General features: G+C 50.9%; 1 protein-coding gene across 10 annotated transcripts in view; it reads left to right on the plus strand.

Moving 5' to 3' along the window:
- The window catches only part of LOC142852178 (voltage-dependent P/Q-type calcium channel subunit alpha-1A), a 273,933-nt gene that overhangs the window by 231,486 nt on the left and 24,158 nt on the right, over positions 1-18,289 (plus strand). For 9 of the 10 annotated variants that reach the window (XM_075976692.1, XM_075976686.1, XM_075976687.1 and 6 more), the window contains 6 exons: positions 1,695-1,778; positions 8,901-9,017; positions 9,252-9,317; positions 9,422-9,537; positions 15,307-15,457; positions 16,058-16,185. In XM_075976692.1, the coding sequence (XP_075832807.1) occupies positions 1,695-1,778; positions 8,901-9,017; positions 9,252-9,317; positions 9,422-9,537; positions 15,307-15,457; positions 16,058-16,185 (662 nt within the window). The remainder of the gene's footprint in view (positions 1-1,694; positions 1,779-8,900; positions 9,018-9,251; positions 9,318-9,421; positions 9,538-15,306; positions 15,458-16,057; positions 16,186-18,289) is intronic. The other variant, XM_075976690.1, reaches the window with a different exon arrangement.

Below are 18,289 nucleotides of genomic sequence, written 5' to 3' on the forward strand. Positions count from 1 at the left end.
CTGGTTGGCACTTCTGAGAAACCAGAGCTGGAGCATTGGCCTCCTGCAACTGAGAGGAGCTGCCTTCTTCTCAGCCAGTCTTCCACAGTGCCAGGGTTGAGGCTCCACAGCCTTTTACAGAAAACTAGAAATTCCTCATGTGACATTCAGGTGACAGAACCCGAGCTTAGTAAGATCAGTGGCCAGACACCTAGACGTTGTCTTCACTGAGTCTTCCTTAGAAGCCGAGTCTGAGGTGAGGATTTAATGTAGGGAACCTACTTGGGAGGTGACTCCTGAAAAGGGCAGGAGAGGAGAAGAGTCAAGGACAGGGACTCCACTGCCACCTGTGGAAAGTGTCTTCTGATGCAGCCAGCACTTAGCTTGGGGAGTGCCTGAGGCCATTCCACCTGAGGCCTCCAGGTGGCAGCAGAGAGCACAGTTGACTGCACTGATCTCAGGAGGGAGGTGGAGTATTGAACACCCAGGGGCTATCTATTAGGAACTTCTGCCAGGCCCTGACCGTGGGAAAGTAAAGAAAGCCCGTGATGGTAGGAGGCAAGGGTAGGTCCAAATACCAGAAGTGCCTTGGGGACCTGAATTCCCTCCAGGCAAGTGTAGTACCCAGCACTCACCTGCTGAGCACCTCCTGCTAACACCTGGAGCTCTTGAACTCTGGAGCCTTCCCAGTGAGGAGGAAGGACGGCCTGAAGGTCAAGGGAAAAGTTGCTCCCGTGGAGTGTTTTGTTGGAGCAGAGGTCTCTGGAGATTTGAGTCTCTGACTGTCACCAAAGAACACCCAATAAGAGTTCAGCCTGTAATGCCCCTCTTGAGCCAGTACACAGTTGGAACATGGGTCAGTCAGGAGTGGTCCAAGGAACACACATGCCCCCAAATGCGAGGCTGCTATCAACAGAGGCTTCTGTTTCACTCATCAGGGAGGCATTTTGCCACCACCTGGAATAGTCAGCTGGCATGGGGTTAGTCAGAGCCAGGGAGATGGGTGTCGTCTATAAACTGCAAGCATGGGGGCCTGAGTTTGATCCTGAGCACCACACGAAGCCCCCCAACACACACACAACTGCCGTAATTCCAACTCCAGGGAGTCAGACACCTACATACACACATGATAATTCACCTTTTAAAGGTCATTTAAAAGCCAGGCATGGTGGTGCACATCTGTAATGAGGGAGGCAGAGTCAGGAGGATCCCCGGGGCTCCCTGGCCCGCCAGCCAGCCTGACTGAATCAGTGAGCTCCAGATGAGCAGGAGACCCTGTGTCAAAAAACAAGATGGGTGTCTCCCGAGGAACAACGCCTCACTTTACCTCTAGCCTACACACACGTGAACACGTGTACGTGTACAAGAGGGGGAAGAGATAGGGAGGGAGGGAGGAAGGGAGGGAGGGAGGAAGGGAGGGAGGGAGGGGCAGAGGGTACCAGAGAGAGACAAAGATTGAGGATCGCTTACTGGTCACCACTTCTAGTGTCTTTGAGGAATTCAGTGATGTCTGGGGGCTTGAAGAGCAGAGGCAGGTCCCCACATCCCCTCTGGGGCAAGCTGTCAAGGACCAGGGCTCAGGAACAGAGGGTTTCATGACAGAGGGTTTCACTCTTTCCACACCTTTGTCCTGCCCTCACGTGCCCCTTCTGGCCTTGGGGAGTGAGGCACGGAATCCTCTGTTAGCATTTCCGTCTTGTGGGTCCCTATTCCAGAATTATTTCCGTGATGCCTGGAACATCTTCGACTTTGTGACTGTTCTGGGCAGCATCACAGACATCCTCGTCACCGAGTTTGGGGTAAGTCTCCTACCAGCTTCTTTCTGGGTAACTCAGGCTGGAGTAGTGGGCAGTGGCAGGAAGGGTCCAGAAGCAGCAGTTCCGGGAGCACATGATCAGAGCCGGGCTTCAGGTGCACAGCATGAGATGGGAAATGAGTGTGGAGTTGTCTGGGTGGTGGTTTTGGGGTGCACAGATAGCCCCTTAAGGTCTCAGGGAGGGAGATGGGTGTGTCCAAAGCCAGGACATAGGCCAGGACTGAGCGGTGTGCTTCCCTGCCTGGTGGTTGGTGAATGACAGACAAAGAGTGTGACTTAGGACAAGCAACGCAGTTCACTACTTTGAGAATTCATACATTTAAAGGCAAATAGAACTGAGCTACTGCTCCAACCGGCTCACAAGGTTGGATTCCACTACCCCCTGCTGGCCATGATGGGAATAGCACCGTCAAGGCCTTAGAGTAGTTCCTAGAATAACAGCCCTCCCCCAACCCCAGGGATTCCAAATAGGCCTCTCAGGACACATTGTCCTTACCCCATTTCAAGTAAATCCAGAGCCGCAGAGTTCCCCTCCAAGACCTTGTCATTGTCCATGAGCCAGTGAGCTCAGGCTTGGGAACCCTCAGAAACTAAGTAAGGGACCAGAAGGCAAAAAGCAAACCATCAATGCCCAGGGCCAATTGTCGGGTGGGTTCTGCCTCCAATGACAATGGGAATAATAATAACCCGACAGGAGTGTGGCACAGCTGCAGAGTGTTGGCTTGATCTGTGTAAGACCCTAGATTGGTCTCCTCACCCCAAAACAAAATTAAAAACAAAAAACACATTGAGAGGGCTGGAGAGATGGCTCAGTGGTTAAGAGCATTGCCTGCTCTTCCAAAGGTCCCGAGTTCAATTCCCGGCAACCACATGGTGGCTCACAACCATCTGTAGTGAGGTCTGGTGCCCTCTTCTGGCCTGCAGACATACACACAGACAGAATATTGTATACATAATAAATAAATAAATAAAAAACATTGAGAATATTGTATCAATATTCACCTCATATGAACTGACTCCCATTGAAGCTCTGGGCTGAGAGCAGAGAAGAACTGTCTCAAAGGGTTGGACTGAGGAATGTCAAGGACCTCCAAATGCCCAGCCATCCAGTGAAACACCATGCTGAAGTGGGAAGGACTGGGACAGACCAGAGTAGCAGCCAGCAAAGCCCAGTGGGGAGAGGCCCCACCTCCCTCGTCCTCTTCCAACGGTGCCCCTTGCTGACCTAGAAGAAATGGGGTGAGGAAAGAAGTCCTGCATGGGACGGATGGGAGTGAGCTGTCTCAGTTCACACAGCAGGAAACTGACCCCAGCACCAGGAGACCAGAGGTCACCCAAGGCCTTATTGATTCCTGCCAGCTATGGAAACCACAGAACAGACTCAACCCTTTTCCCACTTCTGTAAAGCTGGCACTTCTAGGGCCTTCAGAAGGGAGGGTCAGGGCAGCCTTGAGCGGTGTCCCTGTGGTTTAGAGGTTGGGAGGAGCTGTCTGCACCCCAGCAGAGCAGGTGGAAGGAGCTGGTTGAAACTTGGAGTTGCCAGTAAGACGTCCTTAGGGTTCATCCTGACTGCTTTCTCTAGCAAGTAGGATGGTGACACACAGAAGTCAGTTCAGAGACACCTGGACCATCATAATAGCCACACAGCCCTCCCAGCCACCCGGTTGGCTCTTGTCAGATCATCTCTTAGGCAGCAGGGATGAACTCATCAGTTCCACACATGACTTGGGCAGGCACATATTGAGTACCTGCTGTTTCCAGCAGAGTTATAGGTGCTAGAGACAGAGCAAAAAGAGCAAGACAAAACATCAGGCACACAGAGTGCCTGCCGCAGAGACTTCTGTGTAGAAAGGAGAATAGATAGTAACAGTTAGGGGCCATCGAGAGGGCTCCGTGGATTAAGGCGCTTGCCACCAAGCCTGTCTTAAAGTACTTTTCTGTTGATGTGAAGAGACACCATAACCAAGGCAACCTATAAAAGAGACATTTAATTGAGGGCTTACGGCTCCAGCAGTAGAGTTCACGATCATCGTGGAGGAAGCATGGGAGCAGGCACACAGACATAGAGCTGGAAAAGTAGCTGAGAACTTACATGAGGCACACACAGAAGAAAAGGGAGCAGGAGCTACCTAGGAAGGACATGGACTTTTGAAACCTCAACCCCCCTCCAACCTGGCAATACACCTCCTCCAACAAGGCCACCCTTCCTAATTCTTTTCAAACAGTTCCACCAAATGGAATCTAAGTATTCAAATATGGGAGCCATTCTCAGTCAAAACTAAGTTACCTAAGTTCAATCCCTGGGACCCACAAAGGCACACAAAATAATAACTGTAATTTTAAAAAAGTAAGTGGGCTGGAAGTGCAATTACATGGTAGAGCCCCTGCCTACAATCCCACAGTGAGGGTTAGGGGCATGGCCCCACGGCAGAGCACATGCCTCAAATCCTACCCCACCCGCTGGTGAGGATCTGGGTGTGTGGCTCAGTGGTAGAGCTCTGGTTTTGCTTGTGGGAGACCCTGCACCTAGCCACAGTAGTACACAAAAAAGTCAACCTTCTGAAGTGCTTGGCACAAAACCTGCCACAAAATTCGGTTCCCAGTGGTTATTATTATTACCATTGTTATTGTCCCCATGTGTGTACTTTGGTGCACAGTGAAGCTGCCCTAAGACACCATCGTTTTGAGGGGAAGATGTTGGATAGACATATGACCTGTCCTCACCCTGCACTAGGTGCTGGTAGCCCCTGTCTGGGACCCAGGTAAGGCCACTATCCTTAAGGCTGGAGCCAAGCTGAGCTAGGAAAGCAGGAAGGCAGTTAGTTCCCTCTGGGTCGAGAGGCTGAGAGACTAGCACAGCCCTGGGCTTTAATGTCCTGCCCAGATCTGGCTGGGGGCGGGTTTGCCCATGCGCGATGGATAATGACTGTGTTTCTTGTCTTGTCTCTTTCCATGCCTGCTGTTTAAACTGTATATTGGCTCAACGCCGTCTGAAAAACTCATCCAATCAAAATGCACTATGAAATCCATTTGTTCACCCATGACGTGGTCTGTGTGTCCATACACCAATGACTTACCTCCCAACCCACCGCCACCGCCACCGCCACCCCACTCCCCGCCCGGAACCGAAACCCATTGGTTTTTGGCACTGGTTACAAATCCACCTAAAAAATTAAATTTAAAAAAACAAAACAAAACGCTGAATCGCCTCCCCAACTGCCCCCGCCCGCCCGCTCCCCCTCCATCTTCAACATCTGCATCTAGAATCCGGTTGGTGTTACCTCTTTCTGAAGTGTAAATGCCTTACATTAACTGTGACTGCACTGCATGCCCCGCCCACCCGCCTCTGTCCGTCTCCCGCCCTCTTCCCCTTTCCTAGAGCTCCCTCTGGTTGGTTTTACTGGACTCTGGATTGGGTTTTGGCTCCAAAGGGTTGTGTCCTTGTCAAGAAAGGATGTTCTCCCTCCTCTAGGCCCCCAAGGTGTGACCCCTCTCCACCCCACTCACACCCCTAATTCTGAGTCATCCCAGAGCTGACATAGTGGTGGCACCAAACTGTGATCTCAGAGTTCAGGAAGCTAAGGCTTGAAGACCGCAGTGTGAGGCCAGGTTGTTTACATAGCACGTTTCAGTCCACCAGAGCTACAGTAACCCTGTCCCAGATTTAATTTAAAAAAAAAAAAAAAGCTGGGCAGTGGTGGCGCACACCTTTAATCTGAGCACTTGGGAGGCAGAGGCAGGTGGATCTCTGAGTCCAAGGTCAGCCTGGTCTACAGAGCAAGCTCCAGAATAGGCTCCAAAGTTACAGAGAAATCATGAGATCCTGCTGGGGGCAGGGGGATGGCATATGAATCAGCAAAGACATCTAATATTAACCTCAAGATCGCAACATGCATGTGCATTCCCACACACAGCCCGCGTGTTCTCCACGTCTACTCCCACCACATTTCCTGCCCTTCACAACCCTTAGTAGCTGTGATTTCCCCATCCCTGCCCGTCGGCTGACCTCCATGGAGACACCACCTCCAGTGGCGTGCCCACAGTAAACACGCATTCATCCACCAGACACCAGTGGGGCCCTGTTAGGTGCCACTGAAAAGGAGCAAGTTGTAGCCCCCATTGCCGTTCTGCTTGGCTGCTGTGAAGTAGGAGGAGGTGGACTTTGGTCCTACAACCGTGATTCGACTTGAAGCTGTAACTACTGCTGGAAGAATAGGCAGCATTAGCAAAGTGTTCTGGGCCTAACTTACCCCTTTGGCCAGGAAGAGAATGCAGAGGTAAGGGTCTGCAAGTGAGAGGACTTGGGTACAGCAGGGAGAAAGGCTGACTCAGAAGGACGAAGGGACTGGGCATCTAGGCTTCATCCTGAGCAGTGACTAGATCTGGGAGGATCTGAATCAGGGGCACTTCTGGGACAGATTGGATAAGATTGCCAGGAAGCACCAAGGGACATAGAGGTGGCAGGAGGGCCCTGTGCAGGGCCTGGGGAGGGGTAGAGCTGGGTGTCTTTGGGAAGCTAGTGATGGAAGTTAAGATTGGGAGGAGACCAGGGCTATGAGGAGAACACCCCTAGCCAGTCTGAGGCACCCTTTGGATGTCCCCAAAGAACCCCAGTTTGGGGCCTGAGGGAAGGGCTGGGAGAGAAGCACATTGGCAGGTAGTGAGGACTTGGAATCTGGAGTAAGTGATGCCCATGTCTTTTTGCAAACCCAAGGGACACCTGCCCTTGAGCATGTCGCTGGCAGGGAACACAAGGTCCAGGATACCCCCACACACCTGAGCCTGCATCCTCTGCTGCTGGAGCACAGGGTGGAGTTTGAGTAGAAAGGACTCCTCTTGGGAATTCTGTGTGCTATCAGGACTCCATGCAGACCCAGGAAGAGCTGGAGGAGCAGATGAGGCCTGAGACCCCTGACTTCTCCAGTCCCTACCCCCTCCTTCCTCATGTGTGTGCATGCTCAGCAGCTGCCAGATCCCTGCTTCTGCATGTGCCAGTTCGCCCCCAAGCTGCTCCTAAGAACCCCTGCCTCTGCATGTCCGGCCGAGCCCACATGTTATGATCTGCCCCATTGAAGGGATGGCTTGTTCTCTGGAGGGTTGAGGGAAAGGGTTAGGAATACTTGATTAGTGGTCCCATCCACAGTGGAACTGGTGGCCAGGCAGGACCAGGCATCAGGTCAGCGGGGCATGGAGGGTGACTCTTAGCTAGGTCTGCAGGCTCACAATGGTTAGACCCAGCAGTGCCCTAATGTAGGAGCCCAAGGCTTACTCCCCATCCCAGAAACCTAGGGACAAGTCTTTTATCCCAGAGGCCTCTTACCAGCCTCAGAAATTCTTCAAACTCCAGTCACTGCCTCTCAGCTTCCAAGCCAGAGCTAGCTCAAGGCACAGGTCCAGCAAAGAGAAGCCTCTGGGAAGCAGGTTAAACACATCATTCACTGCCCAAAAAACAGAAATGCCCCCTGTAATCCCAGCACTTGGGAGTCAGAGGCAGGAAGATCTCAAATTCAAGATCAGCCTGGGTGATAGCACAACCCTGTCGCAATAAATAAATGATCCATTGTGCAAATAGGGACATGTCAAAAACAGGAAGGATGCTGTTGTCAAAGCCACTCACTTCCACAAGCAAGCACCTTTTGTCACTAGCCCTCATTCAGTCTTGCCTCGAGACCTGTATTCAGGACTCCTACAGATCCTTAGACTGGGGCACCAGTAAGCCTCTGGCCCTCCTGCCTCCAGGTAGTGACCACGTGGGCCCCAGGCAGAAACTCAAATGCTCTGTGGGCCAGTGATGGGAGAGATTAGGAAACTGGAGAGCATGGAGCTGGACTCCAGGGCTCAGCTATGAGAGGCTTGGGGAGCCAAAAACCCAGAATGGTAGGCAAAATCTGATTTTTAAAATTAGTCACTTATTTTAAAAAAAAATCAGGCCCAACAAATTACTTTCATTGGCTATATTGGGTCACTTCCCACCTTCACCAACCTCACCTGAAGCCCCCTGGAGAGTCCTAGGCCTTGCCCACAGTTTCCAGCCAGCCTCTCCCCAATTACAGCCTGGGTGGGAGGCCGCAGAGGCAGCGACTAGACCTGGGTTTGGAGGACAGGGAAGTCCTGGGGCCAAGGATAGCTTCATCCCCCCCACCTCCCAGCACTGGCCCCTTGGTGGGCCCTGGGCTGATCAGAGCTCACTCGCCCCGGGAGCTGAGACCTTCCTGCTTCCCGCAGGCCTGGTCCCGAGACACCACCCAGCCCCAGAAGCTGAGAAGCCATCCCTGAGAGGGGGGAAAAGGGCCCCTAATGCATCTTCTCCGACTCAGCGGGCAGCGAGGACTCACCCTGCAGCCGAACAGCCCCAGCTCCCTCCCGTCCTCCCCATTCCCGCTCGCCAAGGGGGTAAGAAAAGATGCCCTTCCGCTTCTCCCCATTGGCTCCAGCCGCTCCTCCTCTGGGCCGTGGGGTGAGGTCAGGGCGGGCAGGAGCGGGTGGGTAGCTCGGCAGGGCAGGGCAGGGCAGGGTGCCCGGTGAGTCCCAGGACAGATGCATTTCTGGCCCCGAGCGTAACATGCCTCGGAACCGCACTTGCCCCCTAGGCCTGCGTGTGCTGGCGCCCTTCCCCCACCCCGCCCGTGTCTATGCTTCGTACTCTTGTGCTGGGTTCTGCAACTTGACCCGCTTGTGTCCTATCGTCTCAGTGCATTTGGTTGTTGGGAGAAATAAAAACCATCTCGATTTTTTTCCTGATTGGATGATTCTGATGTATTATTTTCTTTTCCGTACTCTTTTGTTATTTCGTCCCCGACCCTGTTTCTTTCTCCTCCTCCTTCCCTTTTCCCCCACTTGTGAGTGGGCCTGGCTGGGTGGGCTTAAGCTTTTGAGTTGATATCTCTTCCTTCCCCACTCGCCTCCCCTACCCCACTCTTTTTTTTTTAAGTTCCCCCCTGCTCTATTGCATTAACAGTGCTTTCTCTCCTCTCCCTCCTTATTTGGGGTGTGGCTTGCTTTTTTTTCCCTATTGGTTGGCTTCTTGTAGGGGCCTCTGTGAGTGTTGACTACTCTAAGCTCCGCAGGGTGGGTGGATGGTCACCTTTCTTCCTCGTCTCCTCAGAATAACTTCATCAACCTGAGCTTTCTCCGTCTCTTCCGTGCCGCCCGACTCATCAAACTCCTTCGGCAGGGTTACACCATCCGCATTCTCCTCTGGACCTTCGTGCAATCCTTCAAGGTGAGCCAAAGCGGCTGCTCCTGCTGCTGGTCCAAGCCAGAGCAGATCCCTAACTCTGAGCAAAATGAGGAAAGCAGACTGAAAGTGGTTAAAGCATGACCCTGGGCTGTACCCAGTGTCTGCAGAACTCCGAGGGCCTCTTCACTGACCAGCCAGGGGCACGTGGTCGCTTGACTGAGGACAGTTCTGGGCAAGCTGTCTGGCACCCTTCCTCACTGCCTTCCTTCCCTCCAGGCCCTACCATATGTCTGTCTCTTGATCGCCATGCTCTTCTTCATCTACGCCATCATCGGGATGCAGGTGATCCCGCACCCTTGGGGTATCAGGGCTGCGGGAGGGGAGCCTGCCTCAGAGGGAGCCGGGGACCCTGTGACCACCCCAGTCGTCACCCTCCCACTCTCCAGGTGTTTGGCAACATCGGCATTGACGGGGATGACGAGGACAGCGACGAGGACGAGTTCCAAATCACTGAGCACAATAACTTCCGGACCTTCTTCCAGGCGCTCATGCTCCTCTTCCGGTGAGGGGGTGGGGTAGGGGTCGTGCGTCTCTTTGGGTTGCATGTGAGCCTGCCTTCATTCTGTGTGTTCATTACTCTTCTGGCTGGGGATGTGGACTCTTCCTGTCGGGGTTAACTTAAGTCTGCCCAGCTACCCTTTTCCCACTGGCCCTCTCGGGACAAGGATCCCCACAGGTGAGAAGCATAGAAGGAACACTCCAGCTGTTACCTAGTTGAATCCTCCCGACCCCCTTTTGAAGTGGGAGACTTGTGAGACCCTGTCTTACAGAAGTTAGAAACAAAGAATAATTCGTGTCCCGCAAAGGAACACGCTAATGAAACAAAGCGTGCATCAAGACCCAACCAGCAAGCACATCAGATCCCAGGTAGCTTCTGTCTCTTGTCCCTGACACAGGTAGTGGCTCTTTCATCCCATTGGGGGCAACTCTACTTCCCACGCGGATATGAGTAGCCAGTTGTGCAAAGGGACAAGGAAGATCCAGAAAACATGAGCTGTTGTTGGGCTAACTACCTTCAACAGAAAAAAGATGTTTCTCACAATTTCCTCCCTTTGTTACACGCCTCCCCCCAAACTTAGCCAGATATATGGACCATTAGAAGTTTCTAGTAACAGAAAACTATTATTATTCTAGGTGATGGCTTAAGCATAGTTCACAGTAAGCCTCCTTCCTACAGAAAGAGCCCGTCACCAGCTGGTTGGCCTGGCCCAGCTGGAATGTGAGCTTTTCATCCTTGATGGCAAGTGTTCTCTTGACCAGGAGTTTTGTCTCAACAGACATTTACTACTTTGTCTTTTTTTTTTATTTATTTATTTATTTTTTTTGGTTTTTCGAGACAGGGTTTCTCTGTGGCTTTGGAGCCTGTCCTGGAACTAGCTCTGTAGACCAGGCTGGTCTCAAACTCACAGAGATCCACCTGCCTCTGCCTCCCGAGTGCTGGGATTAAAGGCGTGTGCCACCATCGCCCGGCTTACTACTTTGTCTTAATTAGGGTTTCTATTGCTGCGAAAAAATACCATGACCAAAAACAAGCTGGGGAAGAAAGGGTTTATTTGGCTTTCACTTCCACATCATAATCCATTATTGAAGGAAGTCAGGGCAGAACCCTGGAGACAGGAGCTGATACAGAAGCCATGTCAAGTGAACATAAAACTATCCAGTAGACTGCTGTTTTATTGTGCTCTCTGCTGAAATGGTGACCCTAGAATTGTTTAGGAAATTGATCGAATTCAGGGCCCTCGAAACACTTTAGCATATGTCTTAGGGTTTGTGCTGCTGAGACAGAACACCATGGACAAAGAGCAAATTGGGGAGAAAAAGTTTCATTTGGCCTTTATTTCCATATCACTGTTCATCACTGGAGGAAGTCAGGACAGAAACTCAAGGCAGGAACCTAGAGTCAGGAGCTGATGCAGAGGCCATGGAGGGGTGCTGCTTGCTGGCTTGCTTCCCGTGGCTTGCTCAGCCTGCTTTCTCATAGAACCCAGGAACCAGCCCAAGGATGGCACCACCCACAATGGGCTGGGGCTGGGCCCTCCCCCATCAATCACTAATTAAGAAAACGCCTTACAACCAGATCTTATGGAGGCATTTTCTCACTGGAGGTTCCCTCCTTTCAGATAGCCAGAATGTGTGTCAGACTGGTGTAAAATCAACCAACACAGTATATCTGGTCTCTGATAAGGATGGAGCTGCTAAGAAGCACAAGGATATTTTTAGCTTTAAACCAAGAAAGAATCTGTTTATTCTGAGCAGTGGTCGCGCCCACCTTTAATCCTTGCACTTGGGAGGCAGAAGCAAGCAGATCTCTTGTGAATTCAAGGATAGCCTCGTCTACCAGAGTGAGTTCCAGAACAGCTAAGGCTACACTGAGAAACACTGTCTTGAAAAAACAAACAAAAAAAATCTGTTTACTTTAATCTTTTTCCCCTAAACTACCCAGACAGTTTCTGCCTCCTGAACCCGTCATTGCCTGAAGAAGAGACCCTAATGCTGAATGCTAATGCTGGTGGGAGTTTCTGACAACAGCCAGACTGGCTCCTCCCAGCTGAACTGGGGTATCAAGTGTGGTTTGGGTTACCCTTTCAGAGGGCACATCTGACCTCAACTATCAGGTGTGGGAGGAAAGGAAGCCTTGACAGTTCTGTGGAAGGAGATGTGAGGGAAGAGCAAGAGGTATTTGCTTAGGCAGGACCGGGAGAGCCAGGAGACACGTCCAGATCATGTCCTTTAGGGTCTTTGGATGCGCTCACAAGAGCATCCGTCTGCCGAGCTCCTCCTCAATTTCCCTTTGGCCTTCATGACCTAACTCCACAGTGATGAACTTAAGATCTGTTTTCAGGCAATATCATAGCTGTTGGGTTGGTTAGAATCAGGGTGTGGTCCCTCGCAGATGGCTCAAGAAAGAGAAGAAATTTGAATTTTTAGTTTAAAAAGGACTACAAATAGTCCTTCTGTGAGCCAGCATCTGAAGTCTTAATCTGAGTGACTGAGGAGGCGGTGGTGGCGCTCACCCTTAATCCCAGCACTCGGAAGGCAGAGGCAGGCAGATCTCTGCATTTGAGGCCAGCCTGGTCTACACAGCAAGTTCCAGGACAGCCAGGGCTACACAGAGAAACCCTGCCTCAAAAAAACAAACAAACTGGAAACTGAGAGATGGCTCAGTAGTTAAGAGCACCGGCTGTTCTTCCAGAGGACCTGGGTTTAGTGCCTTGTGCCCATCTGACAGCTCACAATTGTCTGTTGCTCGCACACAGACAATGCGAAGTACCGATGCACATAAAAATAATGGAGCATTTTAAACAAACAAAAATTGAAGCAGAATTTGTTTGTTTGTTTTTTGAAATAGGGTCTCACTACATAGGTCTGGTTGTCCTGGAACTCACTATGTAGACCAGGCTGGCCTTGAACTCATGGAGATCTACCTGCTTCTGCCTCCTAAATTCTGGGATTAAAAATGTACACCATCATGCCCAGCACAGAGTCTGGGGAGGCCAACTCCTTGCACTTTTGAGGAGATGCCAACCATTAGTCTTCTGTTTCACTTCTGACTGGGCAGTTAAGACCATGCAATTGACCAAATCAGTCACTTTCTTTGCTTTTGTTTTTCTCCTGTCAAGCCCATTTGCAGGTCTGGTCCTCAGGGTTCACTACTTGGGCTTGAGAGGAACCTTTGGCTCCTTTAATAGTCGCTCCATCTATGCGAGGACAAATCTAAGGCTTACCAGTGAGTTCTCTGGAAGCCTTGAGACTCTGTCCTCTGCCCTGTGTTGACTCCTCTTTGTGGGCTGGACACTAGTTACTGTTCACCTGGTGGGTCTCCATGGCAACTCCCCATCGGTACAGGACGTGTTAGAGAAGTCCCACAGTGCCCTGGAATCTAGTTGACCTTGGAGGGAAAGGAAGAAAGTCCTGTCTTCTTGATCCCTCTGCCCACACCAGCACAGGCCTCCAAGCATGGTCATTGAACACTCAGGTCAGTTACAGCAGTCAGGTATTTTAACTACAAAACCAAAACACTTTTACTAGAAACACGGATTAGACATATATGTTTGTCCTTTAAGCCAGTCCTTGCGATAGTCAAGAGCGGATCAATAGCACCATTGATTTAAACAGACGTTTAGCATCAATGTATTGAACCTTGACCTTAGAAATGTTAATGTCGTGTGTGTAATCTTTAAGTCTCATCTTTTACAAACTTTGAATGACTTAGGCAAACCTTTATAACATGCGTAGACTTCCTGGTTTTCTCTTTCATTCTGGAAACATCCAGCCATCTTAATCTTCATTTATAACCTCTGCTTCACTGATGCTCTTTCCATGTTTACATCCTTCCATCATTTTCCTTTACTTACCAGTCTTCTTTCTCACACCAGGAGATGCAATAATGTTAATAAATTTACCACCTGTTGTGAGAATTTTTTCTCTGCAAGTCCTAAGGTCCTAAGGACAAACCGAAGTTCACCCTGGGAGACCGAAGGGTTAATAGGGCTTGCTTGCAGGGCATGGCTGAGGGGTTCCCACAGGAGTGTGGGTGACCTGAAGCTACACTGGAAAGTCTCCACTCAGTGCAGACAGTGGCGTTCCCATAGCTGTGCAGGTGCCGCCCTCTGTCCCTAGTCTTCCCAGCCTGTATACTCTAGCTGGCGGGGAGGAGGGGCTGGATGCTCAGCGAGGGTCCGGTGACCCTGCCCATGCCCTCCTCCTATGAAGGACCATCAGTAACTAACAGGTCCAGCTGTGGCGATCTTTTTAAAGATGTATCTAATTTTGTATGTGTAAACACTTATCTCTACATTTGTATGTGCACCACATGCACACAAGAGCCCTCCAGAGGTGAGAAGGTGTCAGGGCCCTCAGAACGGAAGTTACTGTAAGCTGCCGTGTGTGTGTGTGTGTGTGTGTGTGTGTGTGTGTGTGTGTGTGTGTCCTGGGAACACTAATGTCCTACAAGAACAACAATCCCTTATTGCTTTGTACTCTCTTTTAAACACTATTCCCAAGTCCATAAATACAACCAGCGCAATCTGTACAATGTTATTGTGTGTTTTCAGGTTGTACACAGGAAGTGGAGAACTAACTGCTGTACTCTTCCCTGGGGAAGACGATTTCCCCTGCTCTCAGCATTCCTTAATTGCCTATAGTTCTCTGGGCAGGGTAGAGGCCTCGTGGCTCCCTTCCACCTTGCCTATGCCATCCACAATAGCCTGTCTGTTGTGGTTGTCCATCTCTGCAGCCCCTGTGGCGCTCTTCCCTGAGCAGACACAGTTGGTCTTAGCAAGATCCAATAGTTTGCCTTACAGGAGAATGCTGTACAACACCACAATTGAAGAAGAAAGTCCAGTCTAAACTACACACACAAGATAATGTTAAAAATAATAATATTATGGGCCTGGTGGCGCACACCTTTAATCCCAACACTTGGGAGACAGAGGCAGGTGGATCTCTGTGAGCTCGAAGCCAGACGGGTCTACAGAATGAGTTCCAGGATAGTCAGGGCTACGCAGAGAAACCTTATCTCAAAACACACACACACACACAAGTTGAGAGAGCGTGGGAAGCAGTGTGCTGCAGTGCTCATCCGCAGTGCCAGGACACGGGAAGAGGCAGGAGGACTGGGAGTAGGAAGCCAGCCTAGGCTTTAGAGTGAGACCTGTGGGGTACAGAGATCCTCGGAAGGAAGGACAGCCAGGCAAAAACATAGCCAGTGTGAATGCCCTGAGGCAGGAGCATGGCTGATGTGCTCGAAGACAGGGAAGAGCCTGGCATGCCTGGTGAGCAACCTGGAGACAAAGCACTAAGAGATGGGCATGTGGAGAGAGGAAAGTTTTTGAGTCACACAGACGTCCTCAGTCGGCCCCCACCATCAGGCCCCACCGCAGCCTCCTCACTTCAGGCTTCTCACGCACTTTCCTTTCTGTTCTTCCGTTTATAAAATCGTACTGTGCGGGGGCGTGGTGCATCTGTCACACAGGTGGCGATGGGGGAATGTTGAAGTCAGTCCTCGTGTGGGACCCAGGGACCCTGGTGGTCAGGCCTTGTAGCAAGAACCTGTGCTCACTGAGCCACCTCACTGACCCCTTCCTGTGGATTCTGAAGGCGCGACGTAGCCCTCTGAGCCCTCTGACACTTACGGAAAGAGGATGGTCTCCTGGGTCTTGGGCCCATGACTGGCTAGCCCAAAGCCTCAGCCCAGTACCCCTCTAGGAAGCAGTGGTGTCCATTGGGGCCAGAGCCCAGGTCATGGGTCACCGATGCTGCCTATCCTTAGGAGCGCCACCGGGGAAGCGTGGCACAACATCATGCTCTCGTGCCTCAGTGGGAAGCCGTGCGACAAGAACTCCGGGATCACCGCGGCCGAGTGTGGCAACGAATTTGCGTACTTCTACTTCGTCTCTTTCATCTTCCTTTGCTCATTCCTGGTGAGTTTGCACACATGGAGGGCCATGTCCTTACCCTGCCGAGTCTGTGCACACACGGAGGGTCATGTCCTTACCCCTGGCACTGATCTGGGCAAATGAATCTCTGTAGACTGTGTCTGGGGTGGAGGGCTTGCTCCCTCCCTGCTACTGACAAATTGTCTCCCACATAGTGACATCTGGATGGGTGGCTGTAGGTCTGTGCACTGTAGGATGTTAAGGAACACCCTGACTCCCCTACTTTGAGTCAGTAGCAGACACTCCCTCCTGCAGAGGCCCAGGGCCTCCCCAGTTGGAACTGGACCCCAATGAAAACCTGAATTTATCTCTGGTGGGTGGATATGGACTGCAGCAGGCCCTAGTTTTGGCCCGGGCTCATACAGCACCCCTTCCTCCAACTGTACGTCTCTCTCAGGCTTTGCTTCTGTGTATGTCTACCCGTCTCTCTCCCCTTTGCCGCTGGCTTTCACTCTCATTGGCCTCGGAGTGGGTGTCTTTTGTGTCTGTGCCGTTTGTGTTTGCACCCTTCCCCCATCTGGTCTGGTCCTCTTCCCCTACCCCTATGGTCTCCTCTCTACTCCTATTGGCCCCCTTGGCCCCCAGATGCTGAATCTCTTTGTTGCTGTCATAATGGACAACTTCGAGTACCTCACGCGAGATTCCTCCATCCTGGGCCCCCACCACCTGGATGAGTACGTGCGTGTCTGGGCCGAGTATGACCCTGCTGCCTGGTAAGGAGGCATCGAATCTTCTGGCTGTTGTCCACCTCCTCCTCCTCAGCTCTCAGGTGTGAGACACTGGGTCCTAGGGTTTTTAGCAGGAGCCTCACGAGTGAGTCCAGGGTGGGAATCCTGACTTTCACACGACCTCAGGTTGAGCTCATGCCACCCCTTGTCCAAGCTCCAGCCTTTCTAGATGAAGATGGTCAACCATGGGGATTTCCAAAGTTCCCTGGCCCCCACAACTCTACTGGTGTCTTATGGTGACCTATTAAGAACCTCTGGCTTCCATTCACCTGGGAGCGCAGAGGCAGCCTTGGCACATGCGCCAGAGTCAGAGTCAGCGTGGCAGAATTCAGCCCAGAAATTTAGAGCAAGCTGGATATTGTAGCACATGTAAGTGATCCCAACTCTCAAAAGGCTGAAGCAGGAGTGCAGGGCCAGCCTGGGCTCCAAGTGACCTTGTTTCAAAAACAATCAAAATAGGGCTGGAGAGATGGCTCAGAAGCTAAGAGCACTGCCTGCTCTTCCAGAGGTCCTGAGTCCAGTTCCCAGAAACGACATGGTGACTCACAACCATCTGTACTGAGATCTGGTGCCCTCCTCTGTCATGCAAGCAGAACACTGTATACATAATAAGTAAATAAATCTTTAAAATAATCAAAATAAACCAGGCCTGGTGGCACACACCTGTAATCCCAGCAAACAGGAGGCAGAGGCAGGTAAGTCTCAAAGCCTACAGAGATACCCTGTTTAAAAAACCAAAAACAAACAAGCAAAACCCAAACAATAATACTAAAGCTTCCAAAAGAGCCAGGCATAGTGGTGCACACCTATAGTTCTAGCTTTTAGGACACTGAGGCAGGAGAATCAGGAGTTCAAGGTCCATTACCCATTCCAAGTCAAATTTTAGGGCTAGCAAGATGGCTCAATGTGTAATGGTACCTACTGTCTAGACTGAGTTCAATCCCCAGGACCCACCCACATGGTGAGAAGCAACTCCCACAGGTTGTTCACACGCACACACACTCCCACAAGTTGTTCACACACACACACACTCCCACAAGTTGTTCACACACACACACAAGTTGTTCACACACACGCACGCACACACAGGGCTGGAGACGGCTCAGTGGTGAAGACCGTGTGCTGCTTTTGCAGAGGACCTAGTTCAGCTCGCAGCCTAATCTATATAATGAGCTTCAGGACAGCCAAGGCCACATACATGGTGAGACCCTGCGCCCCCAATTAAACAAAAACAATCCACAAAGAAAATGACAAAAAAAGCCAGAAGACGAATGAATAGGACTTTTGTTTGCTTGTTTGGTTGGTTGGTTTGGTTTTTTGATTTTTTTCAAGACAAAGTTTTTCTGTGTATTAGAGTCTGTCCTAGAACTCAGAACTCACTCTGTAGACCAGGCTGGCCTCAAACTCACAGACCTACCTGCCTCTGCCTCCCGAGTGCTGGAATTAAAGGTGTGCAAAACCACCGCTCGGCTAAATGACTTTTTAAATATAAAAATTTGAAAATAGAGCTGAATGAAGACCTGACTCAGTGGTCAAGAGCACTAGCTGCCCTTGCAGGGGACTCAGGTTCAGTTCCTGGATCCCACATGGTGGCTCACAACTGTCTGTAACTTCAGCTCCAGGAGATTTTATGCCCTCTTATGGCCTCTGTGAGCACCCACAAATACGTATACAAGTAAATATAAATACATTTTATTAGAATAAAAACTGTCAAGGTCTAAGAATGTGGCTGAATGGTAGACTCCTGCCCTCAGTTCCATTCCCGCACCTTGAAAAATAAATAAAAAACTTAAAAGTAGATCACACACGAAAGGGGAGGGTGCATTCTATTGATGATAATAAGGTTGAGTTTCCCTACCTCACAGAGACCACCACACACATACCACACACCCTCTTCTGGCGAACGGGAAGTCACAGAGCATCTTTGACTCCTTGGAGTGTGCTGAGGCGCCTAAGATTCTAGTTCCTTCTGGGCCCAGGGCTGAAGGAGCATCATCACTGGGGGACTCTTAGTGCTGTGTGCTCTGTTTCGTCTGGCCTCGGCCCTAGATGATAGGCCCCTAAGAAAATATGCAGAGATCTGTCTGTC

This window comes from Microtus pennsylvanicus, chromosome 6, assembly GCF_037038515.1.
Source record: "Microtus pennsylvanicus isolate mMicPen1 chromosome 6, mMicPen1.hap1, whole genome shotgun sequence".
Taxonomy (NCBI): Eukaryota; Metazoa; Chordata; class Mammalia; order Rodentia; family Cricetidae; genus Microtus; species Microtus pennsylvanicus.